Raw genomic sequence first — 11,017 nt, 5'->3', positions numbered from 1 at the left:
GACAGATCCAGCTCTGGCAGTTCCTCCTGGAGCTCCTCTCCGACAGCGGCAACTCCGGCTGCATCGCCTGGGAGGGCGTCAACGGGGAGTTCAAGATGACGGACCCGGACGAGGTGGCGCGGCGCTGGGGGGAGCGCAAGAGCAAACCCAACATGAACTACGATAAGCTAAGCCGGGCCCTGCGCTATTACTACGACAAGAACATCATGAGCAAGGTGCACGGCAAGCGATACGCCTACAGGTTCGACTTCCAGGGCATCCAGCTGGTCCAGCAAGCGCACAGCAACGACTGCAAGTACACGGAGGGGAGCTACTTCACGCCGCCGGCCAAGCCGCCCGCCCCCATAAGGATGCACCACCCCCAGCCGCAGAACCTGGCCAACCTCATACCCATGCAGTACTTCAGCACACCAACAGGGGGCGGACTGTACACGGGCCAGGGAGTGACGAAGATACACGGCAGCCAACTGGAGTCACACCTGTCCAGCTACTATTGACCCTGAGAGGCAGGGGATCACATGGCACAAGTGCCAGTCAAAGGGGATCACATGACCTCATTACCTGTGTCAGCCAATGGGAATCACAGGATACCAAATTTTTAGGACTGACCATCGATAGGTCGCATGACCCCATTACCTGTGCCCGTCAAAATGGATCACATGACCTCATTACCTGTGCCCGTCAAAATGGATCACATGACCCCATTACCTGTCAGTCAAAAGGGATCACATGACCCCATTACCTGTGTCAGTCAAAAGGGATCACATCATACCAATTTAATAGGACTGACCATCGATAGGGTCGCATGACCCCATTACCTGTGCCAGTCAAAAGGGATCACATGACCTCATTACCTGTGCCAGTCAAAAGGTATCACATGACCTCATTACCTGTGCTAGTCAAAAGGGATCACATGACCTCATTACCTGTGTCAGTGAAGAGGGATCACATGACTCCATTACCTGTGTCAGTCAAAAGAGATCACATGGCCCCATTACCCATGTCAGTGAAAGGGGATCAAATGAACTCATTACCTGTGCTAGTCAAAAGGGATCACATGATACCAAATTTTTAGGACTGACCATCGATAGATCACATGACCCCATTACCTGTGTCAGTCAAAAGGAATCACATGACCTCATTAACTGTGTCAGTCAACAGGGATCACATGGCACCATTACCCATGTCAGTGAAAGGGGATCACATGACCTCATTACCTGTGTCGGTCAAGAGGAGTCACATGACCTCATTACTTGTGTCAGTCAAAAGAGATCACATGGCCCCATTACCCATGTCAGTGAAAGGGGATCACATGACCTCATTACCTGTGTCGGTCAAGAGGAGTCACATGACCCCATTACCTGTGTCACAGGGTATCACATGATGCCAATTTTTTAGGACTGGCCATTGATAGATCACATGACCCCATTACCTGTGTCACAGGGTATCACATGATGCCAATTTTTTAGGACTGGCCATTGATAGATCACATGACCCCATTACCTGTGTCAGTCAAAAGAGATCACATGGCCCCATTACCCATGTCAGTGAAAGGGGATCAAATGAACTCATTACCTGTGCTGGTCAAAAGGGATCACATGACCTCATTACCTGTGCCAGTCAAAAGGAATCACATGGCCCCATTACCTGTGTCACAGGGTATCACATGATGCCAATTTTTTAGGACTGGCCATTGATAGATCACATGACCCCATTACCCGTGTCAGTGAAAGGGGATCCCATGACGCCAGCAAAGAAGCATGGTGGAGATCCCATGAGCCAGAGTACTCCTAACAACTGCTGCAGACTGGCTGCCGAGGATCACCGCCGGTGTTCCCGGACTTGTTCTATATTATGAAACGCCTGTTTTTTTATTTCTATTTTAAAGGGCAATTCTGTAAAATGACTTTTCCCCCCCCCCCCCCCCATGCCCGGTCTACTCGACTTTTTATATGTTTTATTGTTTTCCTCATTGTATCTATTTTTTACTCATTAAAGGCATTATTGTTACATTGTTGTTTATTTGGCACCGGATTGCCATTCCGTCCTTTGCTTCCGTCACATACACCGTACGAATGCTGGGACGGGACGGCGCCATCTTTGTTCAGGCAACAACCGGGGGTCACCACCTGGTTGTTGAGACAGAGACCGCCATTCCCAACGCCATTCCCGAGCTGAAGATACATTTAAAGTGGACGGAAACCCGACAAATCCTTTATTTCCTCACCTTTTGTTCTGTAAGATACCATTGAAAGTGTTTTGTTCTATCCCTGTTGATCCCGCCAGAAATCTGGTCAGCCTGTCACTTCCTGTGCTGCACTCTCACCGGTTACATTGAGGGATGCAAATATTGTCACCAGCACGCCAACAAGGTTGTTTTTTTAAAGTGAAAAGCTCTTTATCGTGTAGGGTCACATGGAAAAGTGATGTTCCCGGGACTGCGTAGGCACTCAGGAGGACTACAAACCTCCTTCCCCTGCGTTATAGATAGAAGGAGTCCCTTTCCAGGGTGACAACGCTGCTCTCCTTGCGGTCCACCGAGTGAGCGTTGTCACCCTAGCACAGGAAGTGTGTTACTGGCAGGATCACCAGGTAATAATAAAGGAAAACGAAAAAAAAAAAACCTCACATCGCTATTAAGTGCCAGTTTTTGTTTTCAATTCTGGGGGGGGGGGGGCACACTCCAGCCCTCCAGCTGTGCTTTAACTACAAATCCCAGCATGCCTCTGGGAGTCATGCCTGTAAATGTCAGTCTTGCAACGCCTCATGGGACTTGTAGTTCCACAACAAATGGAGGGCCGGAGTTGCCCACCCCCCTGTGTTAGATACTATTGGCTCAATTCACAAAGCCTCAGACAAGGATAAGTAGCTTTGATTTCAGTCATGTGACCGTCATATTCAAATCTCATTGGACTAGGCAGAAAAATAACGGTCACTTCCCCCCTCCACAAATAACTGTCCTCCGGCAGATCTAAACCTCTGCAGTGCAATGATTCCCAATCACGATCTCCCACACTGGGGCACGTCGCTGGATTTATCCCTCCCCCCCTTTTTACCCCCCCCCCCCCCTCTACGATGACAGCCGGGCACTGATAGGACACAGACTCCAGTGATGGTGACAAGGTGAGCGAAGCGTGATCAGGGTGACGGTCGGAGGACCCCCGTATCCTGTGCCCTCTGACACCCCTTTTCCTGTGCATGCAGCTGGCTTCCTGTTTACCAGGATGTGGAACAATGGACAGCTCCCACAATCCTCTCCGCTCCATTGTCCGATGGGAGTAGCTGATAGGGCACTCACATAATTAGGTGACAGTCTGGGGATGACGCGGCACCACGCCGTGTCTTATTTATAAATTGAATGCGCTGCTCATAGGAAAGGTCTGATCACATGTTATAGAGACTGCAAAAAGATACATTGTTACCCTGATCACCAATTCCCAATGGGCACAGCGGGTGTACAGACCCGGGAACTCAGCTCAGGGATGGTGGGAGCTCCTCATAATGGGCACAGCGGGTGTACAGACCCGGGAACTCAGCTCAGGGATGGTGGGAGCTCCTCATAATGGGCACAGCGGGTGTACAGACCCGGGAACTCAGCTCAGGGATGGTGGGAGCTCCTCATAATGGGCACAGCGGGTGTACAGACCCGGGAACTCAGCTCAGGGATGGTGGGAGCTCCTCATAATGGGCACAGCGGGTGTACAGACCCGGGAACTCAGCTCAGGGATGGTGGGAGCTCCTCATAATGGGCACAGCGGGTGTACAGACCCGGGAACTCAGCTCAGGGATGGTGGGAGCTCCTCATAATGGGCACAGCGGGTGTACAGACCCGGGAACTCAGCTCAGGGATGGTGGGAGCTCCTCATAATGGGCACAGCGGGTGTACAGACCCGGGAACTCAGCTCAGGGATGGTGGGAGCTCCTCATAATGGGCACAGCGGGTGTACAGACCCGGGAACTCAGCTCAGGGATGGTGGGAGCTCCTCATAATGGGCACAGCGGGTGTACAGACCCGGGAACTCAGCTCAGGGATGGTGGGAGCTCCTCATAATGGGCACAGCGGGTGTACAGACCCGGGAACTCAGCTCAGGGATGGTGGGAGCTCCTCATAATGGGCACAGCGGGTGTACAGACCCGGGAACTCAGCTCAGGGATGGTGGGAGCTCCTCATAATGGGCACAGCGGGTGTACAGACCCGGGAACTCAGCTCAGGGATGGTGGGAGCTCCTCATAATGGGCACAGCGGGTGTACAGACCCGGGAACTCAGCTCAGGGATGGTGGGAGCTCCTCATAATGGGCACAGCGGGTGTACAGACCCGGGAACTCAGCTCAGGGATGGTGGGAGCTCCTCATAATGGGCACAGCGGGTGTACAGACCCGGGAACTCAGCTCAGGGATGGTGGGAGCTCCTCATAATGGGCACAGCGGGTGTACAGACCCGGGAACTCAGCTCAGGGATGGTGGGAGCTCCTCATAATGGGCACAGCGGGTGTACAGACCCGGGAACTCAGCTCAGGGATGGTGGGAGCTCCTCATAATGGGCACAGCGGGTGTACAGACCCGGGAACTCAGCTCAGGGATGGTGGGAGCTCCTCATAATGGGCACAGCGGGTGTACAGACCCGGGAACTCAGCTCAGGGATGGTGGGAGCTCCTCATAATGGGCACAGCGGGTGTACAGACCCGGGAACTCAGCTCAGGGATGGTGGGAGCTCCTCATAATGGGCACAGCGGGTGTACAGACCCGGGAACTCAGCTCAGGGATGGTGGGAGCTCCTCATAATGGGCACAGCGGGTGTACAGACCCGGGAACTCAGCTCAGGGATGGTGGGAGCTCCTCATAATGGGCACAGCGGGTGTACAGACCCGGGAACTCAGCTCAGGGATGGTGGGAGCTCCTCATAATGGGCACAGCGGGTGTACAGACCCGGGAACTCAGCTCAGGGATGGTGGGAGCTCCTCATAATGGGCACAGCGGGTGTACAGACCCGGGAACTCAGCTCAGGGATGGTGGGAGCTCCTCATAATGGGCACAGCGGGTGTACAGACCCGGGAACTCAGCTCAGGGATGGTGGGAGCTCCTCATAATGGGCACAGCGGGTGTACAGACCCGGGAACTCAGCTCAGGGATGGTGGGAGCTCCTCATAATGGGCACAGCGGGTGTACAGACCCGGGAACTCAGCTCAGGGATGGTGGGAGCTCCTCATAATGGGCACAGCGGGTGTACAGACCCGGGAACTCAGCTCAGGGATGGTGGGAGCTCCTCATAATGGGCACAGCGGGTGTACAGACCCGGGAACTCAGCTCAGGGATGGTGGGAGCTCCTCATAATGGGCACAGCGGGTGTACAGACCCGGGAACTCAGCTCAGGGATGGTGGGAGCTCCTCATAATGGGCACAGCGGGTGTACAGACCCGGGAACTCAGCTCAGGGATGGTGGGAGCTCCTCATAATGGGCACAGCGGGTGTACAGACCCGGGAACTCAGCTCAGGGATGGTGGGAGCTCCTCATAATGGGCACAGCGGGTGTACAGACCCGGGAACTCAGCTCAGGGATGGTGGGAGCTCCTCATAATGGGCACAGCGGGTGTACAGACCCGGGAACTCAGCTCAGGGATGGTGGGAGCTCCTCATAATGGGCACAGCGGGTGTACAGACCCGGGAACTCAGCTCAGGGATGGTGGGAGCTCCTCATAATGGGCACAGCGGGTGTACAGACCCGGGAACTCAGCTCAGGGATGGTGGGAGCTCCTCATAATGGGCACAGCAGGTGTACAGACCCGGGAACTCAGACTACAGGTCCACTTTCCGCTGACTGCATGTATTTGTGTTTCTATAATAGACATTAAGGAGACTGTAGTCTCTCTCCCTACGATCAGGGTCAGTGAAGACGACAGCTGATTGGCTCGCACACACGGCTGCACTTTAACTTACTGAATAAACGTAATTGTTCAGAAAGGAGGAAGTGGGGAAAAAAAATAAGACATTGATAGTTTTACGGACTGGAAGAGATCAGCATTAAACTTTCGCTTTCTCCGAGTCCCGTCTCTGGGGCCAATTAGTAAAAACTGGAACTCAGAAAAGGGGAAGCGGTTACCATAGCAACCGGCATGTGTAGAATGACTGCGACAGGCAACAGACGGCAACGGATAGAAACTAGAATCTGTCACTCAACTCTCTGCAAGAAAACTAATTCTGGGTATGGAACTTTTAAGACTGAAGTTGAATCTGCTGATATTTTGCCTTCTCTGATTGCACCCTCCCTGCGCGTCAACATGCGAATGAATTAAATAAAACCTATTTTCAGTAAAAAAAAAAACAACTTATTTCAGATCGGGTGATGTCATCACTGAGTCACTTCTATGCATATGCAATGCGGGCAGATCATGGCTGGTGGGAGGGGCCAGCAGCTGCCTCAGTACTCCTCCCAAGAGCCCATGTTCTATCAAAGTTTGTGACTGCGTTAGAATGTGTGACTGGTGACACATTCTAACGTAATCCTGCCCACTTTTTCGGCGGTGGAATAGGTGACCGGCAAAAGGTGAAGAATCCCAACGCTTTCTCAGCTGTTCCAGGGCAGATCGGCATCGCAGATGGTATGTGCAGGAGAACCGATCTGCCCTGGAACAGCTGATTGGTCCTGAAATGTCACTTTTATCCGACTTTGTGGAATGTGAGATCGAAGTCACAAAGTCGGATAGAAGTGACATTTCAGGACCAATCAGCTGTTCCAGGGAAGATCGGTTCTCCTGCACATACCATCTGCGATGCCGATCTGCCCTGGAACAGCTGAGAAAGCGTTGGAATTTTTCACCTTTTGCCGGTCACCTAGTCCACTGCCGAAAAAGTAGGCGGGATTACATTAAAATGTGTGACCGCGTGACTGGTCACACATTCCACTATTGAGAAAGTGGGCGGGATTACATTAAAATGTGTGACCGCATGAATGGTCACATTCCACTGCCGAGAAAGTGGGCGGGACTACGTTAAAATGTGTGACCACGTGACTGGTCACACATTCCACTGCCGAGAAAGTGGGTGGGATTACATTAAAATGTGTGACCGCATGAATGGTCACATTCCACTGCCGAGAAAGTGGGCGGGACTACGTTAAAATGTGTGACCACGTGACTGGTCACACATTCCACTCCCGAGAAAGTGGGTGGGATTACATTAAAATGTGTGACCGGTCACACGTTCCAACCCAGTCACAATCTTTGATAGAACACCCTCATCCCTAATGCAAGGCATGGGCTGGACCCTGGGAGGAGTTATGCAAATATTAAAATGCCTTGATGGGTGGGTGTCAGTCTAGAGGAGCGGGTGTTCCTACAGTCTGTATTTGCATGCAGGTTGCCCTAGGTAACACTCGCATGTGATGCTGAGCCTCCGTGGTTGAAAGAACTGAAATCCAATGAATGAAAGAAGGTCAGGTACAGTCAAGGTGGGGAGAGCAGGGTTAGATAATGCTGGACAACCTCCATCCAGGAAATGAGGCCGCCTCTATTTGACGTGCTGCAGCTTCTTATGCACGCTGTGAGATGTATACAGACAGACATGTGAAAATAGCACAAATCGTTTTTATTTACACTGTACACGAGGTCACGTCAGCCAGACACACGCTTCACACAGGCCACAAAAAGAGAGGACGGGAATCTAGGGGAACTCGGCTAAACATTGAAAATTGCTTTGGGATTGTATCCTGCAAAATGAAATACAACTCTAATGAGCCTTATACGGATCAGTTATTCCAATGCAATGGCTCCATCACACCTGCAGGTGGCGCTGCAGGACACACTCTGGGTTGAGCAGATGGCTGAATGATATATTGCAGAGCACAGCGCCCTCTACTGGGCACGTCGCATAATGCAACCGATACCAACTGGCCTCACCTTCTCCATGATGTTCCAAAACAAAATAGCTGCACCCAATGGGGGAATAATTAGGTGTCGGGAGAGACTGGAGCAGAATTTTAGTATTAAACACCCAAGAGCTGGATAGTTTGTATCTGGCAATGGTTACTGTAACTGCTGCCTTGCTTAATGAGGAGTGATAATGGCAGCTCCCCCCTTCATCATCCAATCAGCCGCTGTTAGCCTTCTGCGTTAGGGCACACCCCCTGCTGACTCCTCCCCCCTGGTGGCCATCCAATCAGACCTTGGGTCTGCAAAATGCTCATATCAAAGCGATGCAGCCCCCCTGCTGACTCCCCCCCAGCGGCCATCCAATCAGACCGTGGGTCTGCAAAATGCTCATATCAAGGCGATGCAGCCCCCATGCTGACTCCTCCTCCCCCCTAGTGGCCATCCAATCAGACCGTGGGTCTGCAAAATGCTCATATCAAAGCGATGCAGCCCCCCTGCTGACTCCTCCCCCCCTAGCGGCCATCCAATCAGACCGTGGGTCTGCAAAATGCTCATATCAAAGCGACGCAGCCAAGTAAATCAACATTTGTGTTTCATAATATAAGGGGGGCGGCGGTCGGTGATAACTGCTTGCCAGGGCTTTAAAAATAAAATTGGATTTTATTCGGATCGGGAGAAAGAAATGTAAAATAAAGTTTGGGGTAAAACAAAGAAAAGGGACAAACATCTCTCTGCATCAGACTTGCCAGCAGATCTTCACACGGCTCGCTATAAAAGGAAAACGGGTCACGGGGTGACATCATCTGCAACGGACGTAAACCAGATCTCAGCCCGCGCAGGGGATTGTGGGTAACAGCCAGAGGGAGCCGGGCCTGCGGGATTCTTACAGTCCCATGTAGTCTCAGACTATCTCAGGCCGAGCTTCTTCCTTTCCTTCTGTTTTTTGCGCACCACATCGATGTTACGATCCTTCCACATACTCTTCCTAAGCTTGATGGGGCGTGAGCCCACGTATTTACCTGGAGGGTGAGAAAGATGTCAGACTGTGCTCATGTGACCATAAAGATATCAGACTGTGCCCATGTGACCATAAAGATATCAGACTGTGCTCATGTGACCATAAAGATATCAGACTGTGCTCATGTGACCATAAAGATATCAGGCAATGCCCATGTGACCATAAAGATATCAGGCAGTGCCCATGTGACCATAAAGATATCAGGCAGTGCCCATGTGACCATAAGGATATCAAGACTGTGCCCATGTGACCATAAAGATATCAGACTGTGCCCATGTGACCATAAAGGAATCAGACTATGCCCATGTGACCATAAAGGAATCAGACTATGCCCATGTGACCATAAAGGAATCAGACTATGCCCATGTGACCATAAAAATATCAGACTGTGCCCATAAAGATATCAGACAATGCCCATGTGACCATAAAGGAATCAGACAATGCCCATGTGACCATACAGACATCAGAGAATGCACATGTGACAATTCCATGTGACCATAAAGGAATCAGACTATGCCCATGTGACCATAAAGGAATCAGACTATGCCCATGTGACCATAAAGGAATCAGACTATGCCCATGTGACCATAAAAATATCAGACTGTGCCCATAAAGATATCAGACAATGCCCATGTGACCATAAAGGAATCAGACAATGCCCATGTGACCATAAAGGAATCAGACAATGCCCATGTGACCATAAAGGAATCAGACAATGCCCATGTGACCATAAAGGAATCAGACAATGCCCATGTGACCATAAAGGAGTCAGACAATGCCCATGTGATATTAAAAAGGCAACCTTCTGTAAGTTCTCCCCAGCACACCTTCACGCACCCTTCTGCAAAGCTGGTACCATATAAACTAGGGATGCACCAGTAACGGTTTTTCGGTATCGAGCACCGATATTTATATTTCGGTACTCACCGATACCGAGTACGGATACCGGTAGCGTGGAGCTGGCTTCTTTGGCAATCAGGAAGCCGGGCAGCGTGTCATTACCTGCTGTCTTCTCGAGTCCCCGGGAAGCCGACTCCATGCTGATTGGCTGGGAAGCCGGCATCCCAGCCAATCAGCATCGAGCCAGCTTCCCGGCCAATCAGGAATTTATCAGGAAGCCATTACCCACTGGCTGGTTTCCTGATTGGCCCTGGAAGCCGGCTCCATGCTGATTGGCTGGGATGCCGGTTTCCCGGCCAAACAGCATCGAGCCAGCTTCCCGGCTAGTCATTACCCGCGGTCCGGCCTCCTGACTGGCCAGGAAGCAGGCTCCATGTTTACACACAGCACTGCCAGTCAGAGGAAATCTCCCTCTGACCGGAAGTTCCAGTATCGGGGGTAAGAATCGGAGCATTTGGCCGAGTACGAGCCCAAATACTCGGTGCATCCCTAATATCAAGACCCCCTTCTGTAAGCTGGCACCATAGACACCCCCCGTTATAAAATCCTCCCCTTACCGTTCATCTCCCTCATGGCCCGGACATAGTCATTGGGATCCTTGAAGCTGACAAAGCCGTAGCCTTTGGTCTTTCCCGTCCTCTTGTCTCGGATCACCTTGGCTTTCAGGAAAGAAGGGTATCGGCTGAAGGCCCGCGTGAGGATGTCGTCGTTCACCTCGTTCCCCAGGTCTCCGCAGAATATTCGAAAATCGTCTGCGAGACAAAAACATGCTGTGACGCCCGGGAGCGCAAACAAATCCCCTGATAAATTTTCTTGTTCAGCGATAATGCTGACTGTACTGCCTGACCTACACAAAAGAGACGTCCTTCACTCAGACTCACCATTGTCCCATTCCAGGAGGCTCGCATCCTCCCAGTTTGTCCCGGCGGCAGTTCGGATGCACCGCTTCATCTTCTCCGGCTTTGACTTCTTTTTGTCCTCCTGGACCGGCTCCGGCACCACCTGCAGGGAAAACGCTGCCGTTACCCAAACGAGATTGTGAAACGGTTGTAAAGCTATGCCAATGGCCGGGCCTCACCTCGGGCTGTACGGGCTCAATCTCCGGCATGCTGGGTCCAATCACAGTCTCCTCGTAGCTCAGGTCCTTGCTGTCGGCTACCGGTGGGATTTCCGGTACTTCCTCCTAAAGGAGACACGTCACCGTGAGGTTCTGACAGAAGAGGAGGGGACGCG

At 51.8% G+C, this 11,017-nt stretch overlaps 1 protein-coding gene and 1 pseudogene across 1 annotated transcript in view; one reads left to right on the top strand and one right to left on the bottom strand.

Moving 5' to 3' along the window:
- LOC108799777 overlaps positions 1-497 on the top strand; it is a 39,436-nt pseudogene extending 38,939 nt beyond the window's left edge.
- Positions 498-8,681: 8,184 nt separating this feature from the next.
- Positions 8,682-11,017, bottom strand: part of RBM42 (RNA binding motif protein 42) — a 31,813-nt gene continuing 29,477 nt past the window's right edge. The window contains exons 10-13 of the mRNA XM_018571700.1: positions 10,863-10,967; positions 10,666-10,786; positions 10,342-10,536; positions 8,682-8,885 (exon numbers count right to left, since the gene is read on the bottom strand). Of these exons, the coding sequence (XP_018427202.1) occupies positions 8,773-8,885; positions 10,342-10,536; positions 10,666-10,786; positions 10,863-10,967 (534 nt within the window). The 3' untranslated portion in view covers positions 8,682-8,772. The remainder of the gene's footprint in view (positions 8,886-10,341; positions 10,537-10,665; positions 10,787-10,862; positions 10,968-11,017) is intronic.

Source organism: Nanorana parkeri, unplaced genomic scaffold (genome assembly GCF_000935625.1).
Source record: "Nanorana parkeri isolate BGI_ZX_2015 unplaced genomic scaffold, ASM93562v1 scaffold1811, whole genome shotgun sequence".
NCBI lineage: Eukaryota > Metazoa > Chordata > Amphibia > Anura > Dicroglossidae > Nanorana > Nanorana parkeri.
This window is presented reverse-complemented; position numbering and strand designations above follow the sequence as displayed.